General features: G+C 36.4%; 1 protein-coding gene across 3 annotated transcripts in view; it reads right to left on the bottom strand.

Moving 5' to 3' along the window:
* The window catches only part of LOC117219082 (WD repeat-containing protein 47), a 186,841-nt gene that overhangs the window by 16,677 nt on the left and 146,188 nt on the right, over nucleotides 1–23,976 (bottom strand). For all 3 annotated transcript variants that reach the window (XM_076522912.1, XM_076522918.1, XM_076522927.1), the window contains exon 7: nucleotides 8,707–8,903. In XM_076522912.1, coding sequence (XP_076379027.1) covers nucleotides 8,707–8,903 — 197 coding nt within the window. The remainder of the gene's footprint in view (nucleotides 1–8,706; nucleotides 8,904–23,976) is intronic.

Here is a 23,976-nt window from a genome sequence, read left to right as displayed (position 1 = left end):
CACAGGGAAATTCACAGCAACCCGAAATGTTGCATTTCCGGGAGGAAATGCTGTATTCACAACGGAAATAAATTAGAGTCAGATATTAGGGAGAGTGGTCCTCGCATTAGGCAATTTCACCCTACACATTGTCGAAAACAAAGCACGCGCAGAGAATCTGTAGAATTTGAATTCGTTCGCTCTCGTGGAAGAGAGCAATCGCAAGTTAATCTGACAATCTTTGAAACAAATTAAGGATTAGATCATCAATTTCGATGAAAGAAAGGAGAAAGTAATATTTGCATACACAACACTGCGCACGCGTCTATTCAAATCGCATTTTCTCTCCTCGATTCAATCATTCCGAGTGGTTAATAGAGAATTTCTATTCCATTTCTGCAACAACAAAACGATCTCGAAATATAGGGTAACGCCCGAGTTGTCTGCAGCCGAGTCGACTGGTGCGGCGCATGCGGTTGTATGCTTTCATCGTGTCTAATAACTTCGACAGTTATCCCGTTTTGGAAAGCGGAGGGAACGAGAAAAGTCGGGCGACGAGGACTCAGCCGGGTGATACAGTTCTGCGAAACGTTTCACGACAAATGAAGATCCACGCTCTCGCTTATTAATCACCGGCTGTCACGCGGCCGCGCGTTTATCACGTTCCGCGCGGCCAATTTACACGGAAACAGAGTGGAGCGGCTATCGTTCCAGACTTCGCCGAGTGGGCGAGAAGAAAGCTCGGATTCCTTCACGGGATCGAAACCGTCGGTCGCTCGAACTTCGGCGAACGTTCTTCGTGACGAGAGAATATCTGCTCTTTCCTGGAATTCAGAAAGCGTAGTCGCACGCGCAAGTTGCCCTTTTTGCGGAATCGACTTGGATCCTATTTTGTTTTGTATTCCAATTACACGGCGATACTAATTTGGCGATCGCTGCAAATTAAAACGAAATTTAAAATTCGTTCTTCTTTGCTTATTAATTTTTCCGAATTTTTACTGTAAAAGCTACACAAGTCTCTATTTTATTCGTGAGTTGCATGGACGTTATCATTTTCGTAATAGTTTTATAATTTACAATAACGTTCTTTTTATTGTCCTAGCGGAGATCATTATCTTCGGATTGGACAGAAATGGGGAACCAATTATTCATTTCGATATTAAATTCATATGTATGCATAGAAATACAAAAAGTTAGATTGTAATCATTTATCCAACGACTCCGTATTAAAATCTGCTGCATAGTGATGAATGTTTTTATCTGAACAAGTTTTATTTTGTGTAATAACGCGATTTTATGGCTGCAACCGGTTTAGAAATTATACATATAAAGAACGAATGTACACGTTGTTTACAAAAAGTCTGCGCTCCGATGTGCTTGTACATGAAAATTTCAGCTAAATTCATTTGAATCAAATTTTTTACAAGATTGCACAATAACGTCGAATCAGATTTGTTATAAAGATCCTGAACGTAATCTTTTGAATTGAAATCAAATTCAATTTTTCTGTTGTTGATTATCGATATTATAAACTAAATATATTATTTATATTATATGTATATATACAGGGTGTCCCAAAAGTGTCTCGCAATCCAAAAGTGGCGGGTTCCTCGGGCCATTCGAAGCAACTTTTTCCTTTACAAAAATGTTCTCCGAGGCACCGTTAACGAGTTATCAACGAAAAACAGTGACCAATGAGAGGCGAGCTCAGTTGGCGCGAGGCGACCGAGCCAATGAGCGGAACTGAGCTTCGTGCGCAGGTTGGCTGGGCCGCCTCGCGTCAGCCGTACTCGATTCTCATTGGTCAGTGTTTTTCGTTAATAACTCGTCAACGCTGGCTCGGAGAAAATTTTTGTAAAGGAAAAAGTTGCTTCAAATGACCCGAGGAATCCGCCACATTCGGATTGCGAGACATTTTTGGGACACCCTGTATAATATAAATAATACAATATAATATATATAATAATATAATATCATTATATTATATTATATTATTTATATTATTTATATTATACAGGGTGTCCCAAAAATAATAATAATATATAATATTATATATAATATATAATATAATATAATATAATATAATATAATATATAATGTATATAAATAAATAATATATATGTATGTATATATGCATAATACCTATTCTTTGTAAGAAATTATGAACGATAAAGAAATGCTAATCAACATCTAGAAACCGTAGTGTGAGAGGATAATTCGATACCGAAACAATTTCACAGTTTCCCGTCAGTCGAACAGACGCGACAAAGAAAAACGGCTGTTCCGGTGATCGAGTTCCTAAAGCTTGCGATCGAACAAGCTACATGTTCGATCGCTGAACGCGGACAAGTTAAACGGTTCTCAGCGGAACATAATTGAGCGATCACTGGGCACTTTAATGACCGAGTTTGCAGGAACCTTGCCTTTGACGACTGACGCAACCCGGCATTACGCTGTAAAAAGTCACTTCCTGCGATTTTACGGCCGCGCATAGTTGAAATTTAAGCATCGTACGACGGCCATTATCTTTCCATCGATTGGAAACGCGCGGGTCCCGCGCGTCCAAGAAACTTTTACGAGCTGTGCGCGCGCGCGCGCGCGTGCAACGCCTGCTGCAATTGTTGTGCTTTTTATTCCGCCGTTTTCGACGAGCCTCGCGCGGCCCGAGAGTTACGATTCGTCTTTCTCACCGGCAATCAGATCCAATATATTTTAACGAAAACTGTCATAATACACCGGCCCGTAAATTCGCTCGGTTGCACCGTCCGCGACTTTCACCCCGTGGTAAATATTAATTTAGCTTGTAACGTAACACCTCGCTCTGGAAAGCGCCTCGTTTCGTCCTAACGGGGCGTTAAAATGAAAAAGAGACGAATTATGTAAACCGTTCGTATTTTTTTATAGTTCACCGCGCGCCAAGGCGAAACGCTCCCAGCATGATTCACAACTGTTTTTTCTTTACGCTCTTTTAAACTCGAATGCAAAGCGTACACGGTGTGTGTGTCCCTCTCGCGAAAGTCCGTGGAAGTTATGCTTGTTCGTCAAGCGATTATATCCTATCCGGTAAAAAGCAGGATCAATAAATTCGATGGTAGCGGCGTTTTTGTCATTACCCGATGGAAAGTATAGCGGAACGATTAAAATCGCGATTCGGATAACACGCAACGGATCTAGTCGACGTGCGATCAACTTTCCATATTTTTGCGTAGTTACATATCGTATCGTCGAGGAGAAATTGAAATAACGAACTCGGAGAGGCGAGGAAATAGTCGATTCGTCGGACCTGAACTTTCTTCGATAAACGTCTCGTCTCCAAACCGGAGAGAAGAAGTGTGTTAAGAATAAATGGACGAAGCTCGGATTGAATGTGTAAAAATTAATTTTCGATACGTCCGTACTGATACGAGTTTGCGGATTCAGAAGTATATAATAAATTAATTTAATAATAATAAATAAATATAATATAATAAATAATAATATAATAAAATTATAATAAATAATATAGTATAAATTAATTAAAATTATAATAAATATATATTGTAATAAATAATAATATAATAAAATTATAATAAATAATATAGTATAAATTAATTAAAATTATAATAAATAATATAATATAAATTAATTAAAATTATAATAAATATTATAATAAATAATAATATAATAAAATTAATTTAACTATATAATAAATTCTCCAAGTCAAGTTAAATTTTGATTAAAAAAATTTCGTATTATTTTATTTAAGTATTTGAAATTGTGCTGATCCTGAATGTATTCGGGAAAAATATATTCTTACGAAGTTACGTATATAAACACACACACAAACACAGCCAACAATTATTCGCATAATTTTACAATCTCCGTTCGAATAAAGAATCATTGAAATAAATAGATAGAATGATTTATAACGAGTAACGAATAATTGTTATTCGAATAAAATATTCGACTGAAAAGTATTCGTACGAGTAATTATCTTAGAAAAATTCGAAACAAATCGCATAATGTCCGACTTCGGTGTACGGTAAAGCTTACATTTCTTTCTCCTTATTTCTAGCCTATTCAAAGGCAACAAAAAGTCGCCTTTACAGATCGATGGTGACCTAAGTCATTTTGCTGACTTCTAAATAACCCAAGGGGGTCGGTGAATAAATTTAGCAGGCGTGGGAATGGCGTTACTTATGACAAAGCTGCCCGAACAGTCACCTTTCGTTCGATTATGATTGACGTTTACCTGTCCGTTCCATTAGTTCGCGTCGCCGGCTTATCGAGTATCGCGGATCAAAAGCAAACGCGTTATCCGTGCCGCGAAATAATGGCACGGCGAATTGCATTCACGGGGGATGTCGAGTTTGCACCAGTCTGGCGGTTAATGTTGCACCGACCGAAACTTGTTCGAGATAACAAAGACAGAGAGACAGACAGAGAGAGAGAGAGAGAGAGAGAGAGAGAAACACAGAAAGAGAAAAAGAGACAGGGAGAGAGAGAGAGAAAAGAGGGAGAGAGGGAGAGAAAGAAAGAGAGAGAGAGAAAGGGAGAGAGAAATAGAAATAGAAAGAGAGAGATAGGAAGAGAAAGAGAGAAGGAGAGAGGGGGGAGGAGAGAGAGAAAGAGAGAGAAAAAACGAGAGAGAGACAGGGAGAGAGAGGGGAGAGGGAGAGAGAAATAGAGAGAAAGAGAGTGAAAGAGCGAGAAAAAGAGTGAGAAAGCGAGAAATAGAGAGAAAGAGAGAGAGAGAGAGAAAGCGAGAAATAGAGAGAGAGAGAGAGAGAAAGCGAGAAATAGAGAGAAAGAGATAAAGAGGAAGAGAGAGAAAGAGAAAGAGAGTGGGAGAGAGAGGGACGGAGAGAGAAAGAGAGAGAGAGAAAGCGAGAAAGAGAGAGAAAGAGAGAAAAAGGAAGAGAGAGAAAGAGAAAGAGAAAGGGGGAGAGCGGGAAGGAGAGAGGAAGAGAGAGAGAGAAAGCGAGAAAGAGAGAGAAAGAGAGAAAGAGGAAGAGAGAGAAAGAGAAAGAGAGATGGAGAGAGGGGGAAGGAGAAAGAGAGGGAGAGAGGGGGGAGGAGAGAGAGATGGTATCGCAGAATCGCGGTGGCGGGTAATAAAAGAATCGCGCGGACCATCCACGCACGCTGGCCGAGCCATTCAGGAATGCTCCGTTTGGTATGAAGGCCTCCGCCGTTCGTTAAGTCAGCAGGCTCGCGTAAAATTAGTGCGGCCAACGCAAATTTAAAAGCATCTCTCGAGACCGCCGCGCCGGCAATTTGCGGACGACCAAAGCGGACCGTAAGTAATCTGCGGGTTATCGTGAACCGACCGCGGGCAACGATTCGACGCGAAGTTTCGGCCGTTCTTCACTGGATCGTCGGCATTTTTGATACCCCGTGCACGTGTATTTAAAATACTCGTGTACCCGCGTAATTAACCCTTTTAGTGCCGGCTGAAAATGTACTTAAGCGAAAAACACTGAGCCAAGTGGATGTAATTTGGTCAGGACTGAGGGAAAAGTGATAGAAATTTTGTAAAAAGATAATCATTACTAAATTCATAAAGAATATGAACATAAGAAGATATAATAAAAATATGAAATTCATAAGAGATGAAAGTTTCATTCGTGTAACTTAAGCTGTTTTTGACGAGTATACTCGTCACGAAGAAATTGCAATATTTTGTACCGTGACGTTGTATATTTGTCAAAAACATCTAACTGATTACATTCGATAAATAATTGAGAATTGTTAATAAAATATTTTGACTGAATTTCCGGAAATTGTACCATTTCATTGCCACCTAGGTATCTGTACAGTATTTATGAATTATAAAATAGATCAACAAAAATTACAAATTGTAATCTTTGAATGACTACGGTTGGAATCAAAACTTTGAGTGAAAAGAATGGAACGAGGTGTTAGTCCGAGCGTTAAAATTTCAGTAACAGTAGTGTTACAATTTCAGTAATAGTTAAAATATGCAGTTCGCCGTAATGAATACAGTTATATTTGCCAGAGATAATATCTGCTACCTATTCGTAACTTGTGGCTCTTGTTTTGTTACTAGACTGTGAATGTGTATATGCATTCATAAATATTTATAGATTCCTTCAAAAGGCAGTGTTTAATAGTACGTAATTGCACTTGCATACGTTTCTGCCAACTATTATTTATTTAGACAAGTACTGGAAGTTAAATAATAATAGTATAATAGCCGTACGAATAAAACTACATCACACATTTATTTTTTTTTGCTTCGTTTTCTATTACTATAATTATCTTTCACGTCTCTTCTCGTTTCTGTACACGCCACATTTTTATGTTTCATCGTTCATACTGTTTAAGACTTGATATAATATTAAGCAACGTGTACATAGACGTGAACGCATTTTAATTATTTTATTTTTTAATTTTATTATATTATATAATACATATTTATTATATTATTATTATTATTAATTTTATTATTTATTTTATTTTATTTTTCAATTATTTTTATAGCTTCTCGTTGCAGCTCTGTTTCCAATTTTCGATTTCGTGTGTCGAATTGCGAAATTCGGTTTAATCTCCGATCGCGAAGGATTGAGTAAACGTTGCAAAAATACGCGAATGGTGTTGACCACCATGACGACCGTACTCTTTTGCGACTGAACATCGATCCGGAAAATTCAATGACATTTAAGACAGAAGAGAGGGCGACGCAAAAAGGAATTGTGCGAGCAAAACTAATTAACTAAACAGAATCGGACAAAATAGGTCTAGAAATCCGGAATTTTGCGTTCGTCGACCACCCGCACCAAAATCAATCTATCGCGCGTCGCATGGTTATCGAATTAAACCGTGATCAGTTTACAATGTTCGGACAGTTCCTTTCACGCAGGTCACCGATGGGGATCTCGCAAAAAAGTCTCGCCAGCTGCTAAGATACGCTTTCATATGTTTCCGACAGTATAACCCAGATCAAAAGGCGGAAAGCCGTCCTGGAGACTGTTTTAGCGTTACATGGCCGAGAAATTATAAAATATAATTGGGATTCCAACGAATCCGGGAAATTATAATGGGCGATATATGGAACGAGGATTAAGTCGTTGATAGAGTTTCGTAAAAAGAACATAAAGTGTCGACCAATGGATATCAAATAATCTCTAGCCGAGAAAAATATTGCCGACTGGAGCGTGAACCATAAGAATGCTATCGATGGATCTGCAGCTAGTGGTCGATAAAATTGCAATAAATATTACATTATAGAAAATTAAAATGAATACGCCATAAAAAAAACAAGAGGATAGAAAGTTGGGCAAGAAAATTCGCCAAGAGCCTTAAACACTGAAAATAAACGGGATAGCAAAGAGTATCAAATGGGCCGTTAAGAGAAAGGAAGGATCTGAAGAAGTCCCTGAAGAAGCAGTAAAATATTGTATAAGGAATAAAGTAACAGGTAAAAAGAATCGGATCTATGATAAAATAGTCTAGAAACAATATACACAGTGAATGTGTCTAAAATGTTTGTGAGGTGTAATTAATACTAAAAAGAGCGCAAAACATTGTGTTTCATTATCTTGATTGATAAAAATCCTCCTTCGCTCACAATCTCGTTCTACAAATTCTTTTCATTTTATACCTCTTACGAGTAGATAATTAATATTAATAAAAAATTTCCAGACGCAATGTTGAAGAATTAGATCGAAAGTAAAAGTAATGACGCCCCGAAGCTTCCTCCGCGAACATGTTACGGATTACATCAATTTAATAGAATTCGAAATTGCTTCAAACAAATTGCTTCGACCTGGCTGATTTGAGAAATGCGCCAAATAAATGGCTTCTGTGTAGCGGAATTGGGAAATGCTTTTAATCACTTGCTTCGATTTAGTAGAGTTGGAAATTGTAGCAATTAAATTGTTTCGATTTAGTAGAGTTGGAAATTGCAACATATAAATTGCTTCGATCTAATAGATTCGAGAATTGCTTGAAATAAATTGTTTGGTTTTAGTAGAATTGGGTACTGCTTCTAAGAAGTTACTTCGATTTTGTAAATTCTTTCGAGATTTTGTCAAATGAATTGCTTTCGATTTTATCAAATTCGGAATTGCTTCTAATAAATTGTTTCGATTTAGTGGATTTAGGAATTGCTTCTAAGAAGTCATCACGATTTAGTAAATTCTTTCGAAATTCTGTGAATTAAATTGCTTTCAATTTAGAAGAATTCGGAATTGCTTCTAATAAATTTCTTCGATTTAGTAGATTTTGGAATTTCTTCTAATAAGTCATCGCGATTTAATAAATTCTTTTGAAATTCTGTCAATTAAATTGCTTTCAATTTGGAAGAATTCGGAATTGCTTCTAATAAGTTTCTTCGATTTAGTAAATTTTGAAGTTGCTGCTAATAAGGCACCACAATTTAGTAAATTCTTTCGAAATTCTGTCAATTAAATTGCTTTCAATTTAGAAGAATTCGGAATTGCTTCTAATAAATTTATTCGATTTAGTAGATTTTGGAATTGCTTCTAATAAGTCACCACAATTTAGTAAATTCTTTCGAAATTCTGTCAATTAAATTGCTTTCAATTTGGAAGAATTCGGAATTGCTTCTAATAAATTTCTTCGATTTAGTAAATTTTGAAGTTGCTGCTAATAAGGCACCTTGATTTAGTAGATTTGCGAATTTCAGCAAACAAATTGCCTGAATTCGGTAGAGAATTAACGGAACGATAAGATTGTGAACACTCCAAAGAAAGTATCACCTACCTGACATCGTGGAGCTTCGGATACGAGCATATTCTGAGCGTCTTCGAGTTCGATCCCACGGCATATAATTTTCCATGGGGGTGGAATTCGGCGCATCGGACCGCTTGCACGTCTTCGAGCGCAGTTACGGGAACGAATCGCGGCCTTCCGCCATTGCTGCTGCCGTTGCTGGCGTCCAACTCTTGCCTCGGCTCTTGCTGGAATCAAAACAACAACCAGTTTATTATGCAGCCCTGGGCGCGCGACTAATTGCGATCGTTCCACGTTGTCAGGGATTAATGACAGCGCGCGGCGCGACTAAAAGCATCGAGATCTGATACGATCTGCGCGCGGTCTAGCCGTCATAAATGTCGCTGGCAGGGAACGTGCGTCATTGGTGTCGGCCTTTCAATGACTCCTGAATGTGGCACTAGTGGTCGAACCGTGATCCGTATTTGGCATGACATTCTTGTAATGAACAAAAATTTTGTTAGGGGAAAGGTACGCTTAAAGGTTGGTCGTTCAGCTAAATTGTACAATCAGTCGGATTGGTAGAGAAAATGTTGACAAGCTAAGTATTACGCTATTTTTATACACACTTACCTGTCTGTCATTTAAAAATATTATATATATATATATTATTATATTATATTATTATATATATATAATAATATAATAATATATAATAATAATAATAATATATAAATAATATAAATAATAATGTAATATAATAATAATATAATAATAATAATAATATAAAAAATAATATAAATAATAATGTAATATAATAATATATATATTATATTATATTATTATATTTATATTATTATATATACTAATTAAATGAATCGTGCTGTTATTATATTAAGAAAACGAAATGACAGTCGTAAAATTGGGAAGTATTACATTGAACTCTTTTAATACGTTCGATAAATTAAATCTAACTTGAGAATATTCTTAAATGTCTCTGATGCTAATGCTTTTCTAACGTAAAAAATTCGTAATATGGTAATTACGGTATCAAACACATTTTAGCAACAGGCTGCAACTAACTACCGGCCTCGCAACAAATTAACAACGATTAGATTGTTCTTTCGATCATGACAAATTATAGAGTTTACGCAAGTTTCCATTTTATACCGCTCTGTTGATACAATAACATAGTTTGAAAGGACATAAATGTCTGGTCGATTTATGCTCGGCTGTTCTTTTAAGCAGCGTTAATATTCATAGAGCCCAAAGGCAAGGTAAAGTTACGACTTTAATCAAGAAAAAGCGAAATCGCTGTAACTTTCGATGATTCGACGCGATCTTTCCCCGATACATATTTCACTTTTAAACCGGATCGCTTGCCATTAGATCCCGAGTGACGTCCGTTTTGACCCCTTTTGTGTGCCCTATACGTAAGAAAAGTTACGCACACAGCTTAAAGACATTTTCCACCGCGAACCAGTTCGTTGCGCGCAATCCGACGTGTTACGACCAGCGAACGTAACGGACGACGAAAACTTCAACGGAATTAGAAAGTCAGACCTTGAAAGGATTTCTAACGCCTCTTTTCTACACAATCATGAAATTTATTTGTATGCTAATCCCGGCGGAGCTTCCTGCTCGCGGCGCTTTGACGTTTCGAGCCGTGTTCACAATAATACAGTTGCACTTACGGTGCATGTGCCGCTGCGCCGGCAGTAATGCAACAAGCGCCAACCGTGCCAATTAATCTGGTGCCATTTTTGGTAAAGTTTCTACTTCGTTAATGTGTCAAGTTCTATTTTTGAAATATTCCCCGACTTTCTTTCTAGAAGTACTCTTTCTAGAGTTACGTTTAATACACTGTTTTTTTAGATTGTCCACAATGTAGAATCTACATAATTAATAATATGAAAATTGGCACTATTGAAGACTTAATTTTAATATGTAGAATAATATCGCACACGCACACACAAAATTTATATTCTTTTCTAAATGTATCAGGTACAGGTATATAATATAGTTAATTGACCATAATGAAATATCTTTTTCTCACATTTTCACATGTTTTCATATTACTGATATAAACAGATAGTAGATTAAAAATAATTCTCAATCGTCGTTTGTACATGCGGATTTTATACACTTATGCGAAAAATGAAATGATGAAATTTAAAATAGTGAAAAGAAAGTAGGAATGTTAATGTACCCGTCATTATTTAAGAAAAATACGAAATAAATCGCTCCTAAATCTTGCAATTGATGCAGATAATTTTTATCTTGCACAAAACTCGGTGGCCTAATAATTAAAAGGAGTCGCAACACCATTTCGCATTTCGTCTATCACGTATTATCAAATCTATGTAGATGTATTCGTAAACAAGTTATCGAATAAATTGATTCGTACGCGTTCATATCGTAACAAAAATCAATCGAAGCCTTAGTTTTACAAATTGTTCTACGCGAACATTATTTGTAGTGTTCCACAAATCTACTGGCTACAGTAAATTAAGTTTGGTGAATGGAAACTGCATACTGAATGGAACCAGGTTGTGCATACTTCCCCAGCAACCTATTAAATCGTTCTGTCTCTCAGTTTTATTTTGATCTTGACACGATATCCCGCCAGCGCAATTTCAGCCAGCTGCAGGAAACTCACTCTGGCACGAGGACGCTTTCAACGAATAACAACGTCGCAGAGTACGTAAATTTGCCTCGTGGGGCCTCCGAAATTTTTTCGCCGCACGTTTTTGCGCAACGATTCGCGCGCCTCGCCGCGCTCTTACTTTCGAGTCCTGCGTGTTCTTCGGCCACGATTATCTCGATCGGGGGAATTAGCAAAGCAAATAGGGTCGTTTTGTCGGGCTCTGTTGTTGGCGACCTCCTCTTGGTAAACCGCGAACCGAGAGCAAACTCGTCTCGATATCACGGTAAGGTAATCTCACTTCGTTCTTTGCGATCAGTGTTTCATTTTGATTCTCCATGCTTGAGGTATGGCGAGTTCCACATTCCTTAACACGTTCCGTGCCACGTGTACCATCGATGGTACACGCTTGCATGTTTACTTAGTGAACTGAACAAATTGTTTACAAGAAATTTAGAACCGAAGAATCAATTTCCACCGCAAGAATGGGCGTTGATAAGTTTTTGTTACGTTGTTATGTGTACGAGAATTAATAATTGCACGTAATACATCAAGTTTTAGTAAAATATCAAAGTGTGAAGATTCGAGTAAAAAAAGCTCGGCACGGAATGTGTTAATATGTATTAGGTTTACCGGAAAGTTTTATCCGTTTTTGAATTGAAATATAACACAATTTTCATACATTTAATAATATTTATTGGAGAATATACTTTCCATCGTTACTTATGACTTCTTGCCAGCGTGATGGCAACTTGTAAATGCCATTTTTTAAAAATAGTTGCCGATTGTCAACAATTATAAAAACGAGGTGCAAGGCTCAAATCTCCTCTTTACAAATTGTCCATTTTTGTTTACAAGCTGAAAGAAAATTGGGCAGAATTTACTATATTTGGCAATGTTGCTTTTACTATCCATAATGTTCAAAAGAATGAACGCAAAGTAAGCATTGATCTATAAAAATAACAATTCTTTTCGTATTGTATTTGGCAGAATATTTGATTTGTTGAAGAGAACGTCTCACATGTATTAGGTCTACCGGAAAGTTCTGTCTGTTTTTTAATTGAAATATAACACAATTTTCGTACATTTCATAATATTTATTGTAGAATATACTTTCCATCGTTACTTATGACTTCTTGCCAGCGCGATGGCAACTTGTAAATGCCATTTTTAAAAAATGATTTATTTTTAGGGGCGAAGAACTCAACTAGTGCTTGGTTGACATCAGCTTCAGTTTTGAATTTTTTTTCCTGTAAAAAGTTTTGCAAAGAGAGAAACAAGTGATAATCGGAGGGTGCTAGGTCTGGGGAGTATGGTGGATGCGACAGAATTTCCCAGCCTAGCTCTGCGATTTTCTGACGAGCCGCCAAAGCAGCATGTGGTCTGGCATTATCATCGGTAGCCATGTTTTCACGATCGCGTCTCACTTAATAATGACACGAGACATCTTTGTTTCAGTTTATTTAGGAGAGTACATATGTGTAAATACAATGATAAAGAGAGACAGTCATATATGTCTCAAATCAACATGTGCATATGGATTGAAACTTGAAGTGACACTATCGGACAGAACTTTCCGGTAGACCTAATACAATAAGTTCACCCTAATTTTCCTTCAGCTTGTAAACAAAAATGGACAATTTGGGAAAAGGCTTGCTGCTCGTTTTTATAATTTAGCTAGTTTTTATAATCGGCAACTATAAATATGTGCTGCGAGGCTCGAATAAACATATCTCCTCTTCCCAAATTGTCTATTTTTGTTTACAAGCTCAAGAAAAATTGAAGCAAACTCTATCTTAAATAGAGTTTGCTGTTCAAGGTACAGTGAATTCGCCTCAATTGACTCTCAGATCGTGCAAAAAAATTGCGGCACAATCCGGTAACTATAAAAACGAGCCGCGAGGCTCGAATAATCATATCTCTCCAAATCGTCCATTTTCTTTTTGCATAATCCGAGCGCGAATTAGGGATAATTTACTGTATTAATAACAATTGTTTAATACTGAACCTGAGGAAAATAATCGGTTTTTTATTTTACAAATCTATAAACTTTAGAAACTCAGGAAATGCTTGAATCAATTACGTTGTTGGAGCAAGTTTTACCATAAAAATTTCACAAAATCGAAATGAAATCGATTTTTCCACTTTTATGAGGCAATGCGCGGTCACTATTATTGCTTGATAGGTTTAGTGCTAATTATGATTGTTTCATATCTAAATTCTAAGCTGTGACAGAGTTACTTAGCATCACACAATTACCACCTTCTGTAAATCACTTGTAATTATTATTTATTAATATGGTATTCTAACGTATTATAAACCGCGTGCGCGTAATTATGCTCGCAATGCGGACCGAATTATACTCGCACACCGTCGTTATTTTCATCATTTTACACGTTGGTTTATTCGGCTTTTACTCCAGCGTACGTGTAAAGTTAAGAGGAATTACTATCGCTATGCATATTAGGGACCATAAACCGTTGAGAATAGTACAGAACGTTAAGTACGCATTCTCTTTTTCCGGCGACCATCTCGCATTTAGCTTAGCTATTCCCAAATTACATATTTAACATTATTACATTCAAGTAAATAGGTTCTGCCCTGATAAGCAGTTATGCTTTCTTCAAATGAGGATTTAGTATTACTCTTACTCTTGGTTGTGTGCTCAAGTGTCATTGATCGGAAGGATAATGTGTTTCACGTAATGATGATTGGTCTGTCTTGTCTTGCGTACATCGGCTTGGCATGTGACTAATAATTTTCATTATGCAATACGGCGGATAACTGATTTCCTGCGACGACGATGATTCAGATAGATGCCTGATCGAACATTGACGCGGATTACGAAATCTTTCATGTATAAACAGCCGTGAAACAGAATTATGTTTGTAGAATTTAATTGTAAATCGTGAAATATAATTAATCAAACATCTATAGAGTATAAACAAGAATTTGTTTTTCATAGCAGGTTTTCACAATTCTCTATAATAAAATATAATATAATATAATATAATATAATATAATATAATATAATATAATATAATATAATATAATATAATATAATATAATATAATATAATATAATATAATATTATATAATATAATTAATATATATTAATATTATATTAATATAATATTAAAAAAATGTCGATTAAACGATTCCTATTAACACGCAAATCACGATGCCAATTACGAGGCCAAGTCGCGGCGAAGATTTGAAACCGAGCCTAAAAAATATAAATTATTCATTTTCTGCAGATCCAAGCGAAATTCTATCCCGTTATAAATACTAAAAAGCTTTATGAAAAATGCATACTTATAATTGGACGGTGGATTTTTATGCTCTGACAGTTTAGAAAATGTTTCAAGAAACGATCCAATAAATATATATTTCCAATTATTTATCCCAGTGAAACTCCTACGAGAAAGTATCAAGATTAAAAAGTATTGTAGATTTATGAAAACGCTCGTAATTATTTGTAACAAACCGGAGAATTATTTAATATTTTAACAGCGATAAAATTTAGTCGATCGAAGCACATTGATGAAATGATCGCAAGGCTGGCGTGGTTAAACGTACGATTGTTAGGGCGATGCGATCGAAATGAAAGATTGACCGTGGAAAAAATTCGAAAGATCTAGGACGAGACAGGTGTAGACCGATCCTGACAAACAGTACGAATCGTTGCTTAGTCACGAACACCGTTTCTCCATCGGTGTTCACCGTACTGTATCGTTCTCGAGGGAACACCGAGGTAGGTTTGATCGAAAGAATGGGCACGTAACAATCGAATGTGTCATTTGGGAGGCCATTTGTACGCGCCGTACAACTAAATCTGTCTAGTCCAAACATTATTGCTAGGCTACGGACACATACGTTCGCAGCATTGTGATTAAAAAGTAATACTACCTTTGGATACTTCATAATTTAAAGTCGACAGTTACGAACGTTCAAGGAACGTTTAAAAAATTAAGAAAATTAAGCCCTTGTCGTGATTCGACGAGCCTGATTCCCGATGGAGATTGCCCAGAACAACCGTACTGCGGATTTTATGCAACTAGAGACTGGATAAAAAGAATTTAGAACAGTGAAGACATAAGAACAATTTATAAACATTGTGTTAGATTATTCCCAATTTATTCAAACTGTTAAGAGGAAGAATGCATTTTTATCTAACTCTTGTTCTATACAATTAATGTAGTCGAGTTTTAATTTGCACAAATATCCGCAGTCCAGTAATAATTTGTTAAGTATGAATTCCCTTCGTTTAGGTCTGAATGAAGTTTTATTCTCTTGTCATTAATATCTATATATAGATATTAATGACAAGAGAATAAAATTATAATAATAATAATAATATAATATATAATAATAATAATAATAATATAATATATAATAATAATATAAAGTTATATATATATATATATATATATATATATATATATATAATATTTAAGCAAATGTACATAATAAATGTGAATTAGACATATTTTGTAAATTCTATATAACTACACATATAAATTAGGTTACATTCCCCTCCTAGAAAATGATTACAATCGAAAAAGTCCTAATTATTGTAATCAGGAAGAAAATGGTACCGCCGAGAGGACGGTACCGTTAGAAAAAATTCAGAAAATTTAGAACCACACAAGCACATTTCCATGTAAATGTTTGAAATCTAATTTAGCTGAAATGGCGCGGGTTAGAATTTACTGGGAATTAAAATATGAACGGTCATTAAATAGCTAGAATTACGGCGGAACTTTCACGCGTAGTAGAACTCCGTATCCACAATGACGCTTATGATGGTCGGGATGATATATAAACCTACATACATACATACATACATGCATACATACATACATACATAGTGCCACCGGACTCCTCCGTTTGCTTTCTTATGAATTATGAACGGCGCTGGTAACAGGCGAAGTTACAACAGCAATCTCGTGGAAAAGAAATCGACAGTTCACGAAAACAATTCAGGATGGAACAGCCGACAGAGGGTTTATGAGTGAGAACGGGGTCGTCGAGAAGAATCGATCGTCGAGACGGATCGACGATTTAGGTTCGTGGAAATTTCATCGGCGAGCTGGCTTTCTTCCGGACGATTTAACGAACCGGAAACGACCCGGTGGCGAATCGTCCGGGAATGAACCATAAATTTCGAAGGATTCGCGCGGCAGCCCGGTTTCTCCAACGGCTCACTAAACTTGCAAATTATTGACAGTTACAGCCTCCTAAATGATTTAACAGGTCGTCGGGGCCGCTTGTCGGAACACGAGAGAAAACAACGAGCACCCGGTAATATTGGGTTGTCCGGAAAGTTCGTGCCGACTTTTTAGGAAAATTAAAACGCAGCTCATTTCAATATTGGAGCCAAGCTTCACAGTATGATCGTGGATGGTCGATTTTGATTTATTTAGCATTGCTGCTAAATGACATTATAGGTACCATTCTGTTCCGCAACCTTCCTCCATCTTTCATGCAGCTTGAGAGAATTCCGTCCTTCCAGAACCTCTCAGGTTTTTCGGCAAAAAATTGGACGTTCTTGATCTTCAAGTTCGAAATTTCCAGCTTTAAACCGAGCAAACCACTTCCGCACAGTTCTTTCGGCTACAGCATCCTCGCCATAAACAGCGCATATCTTATTTGCCGCTTGTGTGGCATTTTTGCCCTTTCGGAAAAAGAAAAGCATTAAATGCCCATAATGCACTTTATTTGCCACCATATTCTAAGGCGTACAAAACTGATAAAAATTAACGAATCGTAACCAAGCTTTTTGCCAAATATGGCTAAAGTTATCTCTTTTAGAATATATGTACACATGTCATTTGTTTTCAAATAATTGTGATATATTCAGTCAGGTCTCTCACGCTACCCTACCGAAAATCGGCACGAACTTTCCGGACAACCCAATAATAGCGCGACGATCTCGTTACTTCCGTTTTGCAAACAAGTTGTTGCCTAACGTGCAGAAAGGCTTTTCTTTAGCGTCCTCCTCGCAATTTTACAGTGCTTTCAATTTTAATGACAGAGAACAAGATTATTCTTAACGCGTGTTACCACACCGAACGAATGCATGACAGAAAATAGAACGTAGAATATTATGATTCATGGCTGTTTCAGAACTACATGGAAATCAGTGGTACACGTCCAACGAGCCATTGAACCTAAAATATCAATTTTAATAGGTGCAACACGAAACGCGTGTCTGCAATAAAATGGTAGTGTGAAGATCTGTAACTGATTTCAAGCTTGAGTTGATCAATATTAATAGTATCAGCACGATTTTTCTGTTGTCATTATTTAACTGTTACAGCGGATATGGACGACCAAAGAAATTTTCCCTTCGAGTAATTAATCAATGACGAAATGTAGGATCATAATTGAATGGCTATTGTCGAGTGTGTCGAAACGAATTTCTCGCAGGACAAATTCGAAACGGAGAATCTGTTGAAGTCTGACACAATCGGAAATAATTGCACGCGACTCGAGGGAGCGAGCAAGGACAAGTTACAAAAGTAAACGTTCCGCGGATTAAGAGGACAATCTCATTGTCCGAGGTTCTTCCATAATGCGTTGTAATTGCCTGACACGTCCTCCATTCGTAACAGTTCGTGGCGCATGCACGAGGAATAATAATCGTCTCCTCGTCGCATTCGAAAGCCGCACGAAGATTAACGATGTGAAGGAACCACTCTGTGATTCATTACTCGCACCCCTAAATACCAACAAGCTTCTCCGCGTACAACGTAAAATATATGATTTACGAAACACTTGCGGCGGATGCTAATTTATTACGTTTAAAACAACAATTAGACTACGGATTTTGATAATCTACGAATCGCAAATGAAGCATGAAACAATGTCATTTCATTTTTAATTTACTACTGTACAGATAGTAAGTTTTGAAAACTCTTCTATTTACAGTACTTTCTCCTGGAAATACCAATTTTTGGATTGCTGTGAATTTCCCTGTGCTAGTCCTACGCCTATGTAATTTATTGCAAATATTTACTACTGTACAGATAGTAAGTTTTGAAAACTGTTCTATTTACAGTACTTTCTCCTGGAAATGCCAATTTTTGGATTGCTGTGAATTTCCCTGTGCTAGTCCTACGCCTATGTAATTTATTGCGATTATTTACTACTGTACAGATAGTAAGTTTTGAAAACTGTTCTATTTACAGTACTTTCTCCTGGAAATGCCAATTTTTGGATTGCTGTGAATTTCCCTGTGCTAGTCCTACGCCTATGTAATTTATTGCGATTATTTACTACTGTACAGATAGTAAGTTTTGAAAACTGTTCTATTTACAGTACTTTCTCCTGGAAGTGCCAATTTTTGCGTTGCTGGGAATTTCCCTGTGCTAGTCCTACGCCTATGTAATTTATTGCTATTATTACGTCGATGCTAAAGGTCGCTGGAGTCGGTTACGCATGTAATACGGCAGGGAAAACGACACAAAATGGTACGTGACCAATCTCCATCGAATCGTGGCATGTGATGTTCGAATTGCTTTTGAGTTGTGGCAAAAAAATTAGAAATAATCGTTTTTATTCTAGCATTACTACATAGTAATAACGATTATATTATATTATATCATATTATATTATTATATATATTATATTATTATTTTATATTATTATATTATTATATTATATTATTATTTTATATTTTATATTATATTATATTATAACTAAAAACGATTATTTCTAATGTTAAAGAAATGAGCTAAAATTTTCTTTCCTTTGTAGTGTAAAAGATGAAGATTAACGACCACAGAGACCGCGAGTGCGTTACAATTTTGAAGTGACCTTCCAAATCATACACTGATCAGCGCTTGCGGACTCCCGTGTCTTACCCCGACGCGACGTACATGTACGTGCGTACGTGAGCGTCGCATTGTAAACATCACGCCGCGCTAGGACGATCGCCGGGTGTTCATATTAATCTACACCGATATGCTGGCCGCTGCTTTTTTTTGCCGACTACCCCAAGTTTCTAGAAAAACGAGCCGCGAGACTCGAAAAATTGCGTCTTAGTATCCTCAGAGCTGCCGGTTTCAATTCCAACCTTCGAGCATTTCTGGGAGAAATTACTGCATTCACTAAATAGTGACACACACAAAATACAATACAAAAAGACAGTGAAGCCGTGTACGCAATAATTTCTATAATCGCTCGCTGAAGTCGTAAACCGTAATCGTAAATCGTGTTCGTAAATCGTGTTAGTAATCGTAGGCGTACACGTAATCGTGTTGATGCTCGTCGCGATCTGCCTCACGCTCTGCGAGCACGTCTTCTTATCGGTACGCCGGCCGAACGTTACGAGTCTCCTTTCGAATTTGGCCGTTTCGCTCGACCAGCGTCTAACGCCCGGCGATCGTCCTAGCGCGGCGTGATGTTTACAATGCGACGCTCACGTACGCACGCGCATGTACGTCGCGTGGGGGTAACGCACGGGAGGCCGCAAGCGCTGATCGGTGTGTGATTTCGAAGGTCGCTCCAAAATCGTAACGCACTCGCGGACTCTCCGGTCGTTAATCTTCGCCTCTTACACTACAAGAGAAAGAAAATTTTAGCTCATTTCCTTAACACCGTATTTTCATTAAACTTCAACTTTGGTTATCGAACAAATTAATCGGTAGATATTTTGTGTCAGAGGAACAAGCCAATGCATATAAAAATTTATGAATTAAATTGTGCATTACATTATGTATTGAACTGTGTATTATGTATACTATGTATTAAACCCCGTATTATGTATAAACTATGTATTAAACTATGTATTAAACTATCTATTACGTATACTATGTATTAAATCCCGTATTATGTATAAACTACGTATTAAACTATGTATTAAACTATCTATTGCGTATACTATGTATTAAACTATGTATTATGTATACTATATATTAAATTATGTATTAAATTATTTTTTTGGACTTTTATGAATATTACAAATTAAGGATACAATTCCAAAATTGTCAGTAAAATCTCTCTGAACAAAAGAAGGTTTACAAATATTGTGCTGATAGAATCATGAAAATGAGAATATTGTATGACGAAAGACTGGTCAATCAATCTAATCGAGAAGTTTATTAAATGCAAAGAAACGATAATTACGGGGAAAGAGATGTTACGTTGAATTGAAAAGTCTCTAGAGTAACCAATAATTAACCAATGGGATTGTTAAGCAAGCTCGAATTATCAATTCGCGGATGTTCGACCGTCGATTTAGTTGTCATAATGTGGAAACACAAATTGCGACTGTAATTGCAGCCCGTTCGTGTTTTCAATGAATTATTCATATCCACGGAATGATCAAACCACGAACAACACGACCGAACGGTTGGCTCTCGCTTTCCATCGAAATTACTCCAGCGAATCTATTTCTTTTACTGCAACTTTCGATGATAAACTGGACACGGTCCGGCATCACTTTCTATGCGCTCCTCTTATCGGTTTCGTTCGTGCGATTCTTATTTCTAGATCAATCAAGTAAAAGCTGGTAACAATTGTTAGGGAATCTTTACGAATTTAATTGCATCCGGCCGGCTACTTTCACCGGATTAAATTGCTATGTTTTCCTTTATTTCGTAATGAGTCCGGCGCTGATAACAGTTTCAACTCAGCTTCGATTAAAGGAATATTAGCTAAAGCATCGTTTTATAATTTGTTTCCTACTGGGTCAACGCCTAAGTATTATTATATCCATCGGTATATGAGCCGTTTATTTTGAAAGTGGCATAAGTCACTTTGTTTTTAAGTCGATATATTTAAGGGTTTGCGTTTTAACGTGTTTAAAAATATGGATGCTAACTTTCGAGAAGAAGAAATTAAACTCCAGAAACCTATGAATGGTCTGTGGAACTTTATGCAAAAGAAAGATTATCTTCATGAATTACAATAGACGTGAGTCAAATTGAAATATTTTTCTTGAATAATGAAATATAAAAATATTTCAGTGAGATATTAATGTTTTAAATTTCACCTATCCATTGTTATTATAAACGCATAAAATCCGCAGTTCATCAGTGAATTATAAAAATGGATACTTCACTCGTTTACGTATCATCTGCTTTTTTATCAGAACAGTGCGAGATTTTTCAGCAACATAATAATTGTAGCATTTTATATGATAATATTTTTCATCATTATTTGATTTCTCAAGATTGCAACGTACGTTGAAGTCCAAAAGTATTTTAAACTACATGTCAAATTCAAATATTTCACTAGAGTGCTACTATTATGCTATTCCCAAATATCATCAGCGATTGAGCCGTTTATTTTGAAAGTGGCATAAGTCACTTTGTTTTAAGTGGATATATTTAAGGGTTTGCGTTTTAACACGTTTAAAAATATGGATGCTAACTTTCGAGAAGATTTACTTGTATTTGTTATCTCAGGATACTGATATTTTTCTCGGTATAAATAATTTCGTATAAACATTAAAAAATCACCACTTTTCATTACGGTAAAGTGACTTATGCCACTTTCAAAATAAACGGCTCATATTACATTTTTACGTAGGCATTGGAACGGTAACGCATTAAACTGACCTAACCAACGATCAGAATATTATTAACACTTTGCCCTCGGTCCTATTCTAATTGCAAAATCCAAGTTATTGTACTCTATTTCATTAAAAACGAACAAATTTAATAATCCAAAAATTGCTACAGACGACATTTGAATTGTTTCGATTTCTTCATATTTCTTCTATATTTCTATTATTATTATAATTATTTTTTCTATTTTTTCTATTATTATAATTATTCATTTTTTCTCCTATATTTTAAGAATTCTAAATGCAAATGCGTAATGAATAAACTGTGTACGTATATGCATTAACAGTATTTACTAATGTCTGATGCACAAGAAAGACTTCAAATTGACAAAGATAACATTTTCACACGATTTTTGCTGTATAGAATATTTTAGTCGACGAAATCAATTTTTCGTTAAAAAACGATTCACAACAATGGAAATGTGACGAGAACAATAAACGATTTCATTCAGAGAAAAGTATATGTCACGAGAAGTGTGCGAATCCACCGGAAAACCCGAAGGCCCTCGATCAAGCATCAAGGAGGAGTTCAGCGATGCACGACTCAAAGAAAATTAATTACCGATCAGAAGATCCTTGACCTGCCCATTCGATTCTTTTGTTCTTATTGCAAACTGCGCTCCATAAGCCGTGAGGGATTTCTTATTGCAAATTTATTATAAAAATTCGTTTCTGAAAATACAATAAATTCTCCCTAATTTTCCTTCAGCTTGTAAACATTCGAGTCTTGCACCTGATTTTTATAATTGTTGACAATCGTCAACTACAAGTATTTCCTCTTCCTAAATTGTCCATTTTTGTTTACAAGCTGAAGGAAAGTTGGGGAGAATTTACTGTAATCAGATTGCATTTACGCATTCAGATTTCGCGCTCCAATATATGAGCCGTTTATTTTGAAAGTGGCATAAGTCACTTTGTTTTTAAGTCGATATTATTTAAGGGATTGCGTTTTAACACGTTTAAAAATATGGATGCTAACTTTCGAGAAGATTCACTTGTATTTGTTATCTCAGGATAATAATTTAAATAATTAAAAGCATAAGTATAATAAATTAGTATAAATAATAAATATAAATAATTTCGTAGAAACATTAAAAATCACCACTTTTTATTACGGTAAACTATGCCACTTTGTAAACTTGTGCCACTTTAAAAATAAACGGCTCATATGCTCCAACAAAGAAGTTTACTAATTTCTCGCAAAGTATTGCGATTTCAATAATAGTGCAGTATCAAATTTTAGATCAACTATATTAATTAAACGTTCCTTTAGTTCTACTGTCAAAAATGAGCACCAAGTACATTCTAAAATAAAGAATTGTTCGTATAAATAGATAGAATAATTTACAATGAATAATGGATAATATTCGAATAAAAAGCATTCGAGTAAAAAATTAATATTTAATTTATAAAAAGAATTATATATTACATATAAATTTATATAATATTATATATATTATATATAAATCAATAAAAATTCGAGTAAAAAGAATTCATTCGGATAATTATCTTAGACAAGTATTCGTACGAAACGATTCGATTCGTGCCGAACTCAACCGTAGAACACTGGCTCCAAACATCAGAACGGGGTTAGACGAAAGAAAAACAGTTTAGAAATCGATTAGAAAATCGTTCCGCAGATTTATCGACGGCCCGATGAATATTCGTAAATTTATTACAAAGTAGAGCCGCCGCGCCGCGCCGCGCGGATTCTCGAGGTGAAATCGCTGAATCGGAATTTCCCGGTGGATGATATCGATCGCCGTCGCTTTCCTCCGACATCCGTCGCCGGCGGAAAAGCGCCGTCACGAAACTGGAACGACGATCGAGATCGGTCGACGGGCCCACGCAATTCGGCGCCGGCGATTTTCACTCTTCACGGCGGACCGGTCGAACCGGACCGTCTCTCTCTCCTTTCTCCGGCCCCGGAGGCCCCATAGATCGGCGATCGGTAACGATTCGCCGGGCCATGGGCCCGGCCACGGCGGTGTCACGGGACCGTATCAGGTCTTGAAGAAGTGACGTATGCTCCTTTATACTCTTCTATCGTACAGGCGAATTCACCGATTCGTATGAAGAAGGTTTAGTTGAAATAATCGCG

This window comes from Megalopta genalis, chromosome 1, assembly GCF_051020955.1.
Source record: "Megalopta genalis isolate 19385.01 chromosome 1, iyMegGena1_principal, whole genome shotgun sequence".
NCBI classification, from domain to species: Eukaryota; Metazoa; Arthropoda; class Insecta; order Hymenoptera; family Halictidae; genus Megalopta; species Megalopta genalis.
The sequence above is the reverse complement of the archived record's forward strand: the minus strand, read 5'-3'. Positions and strand labels throughout refer to the sequence as shown.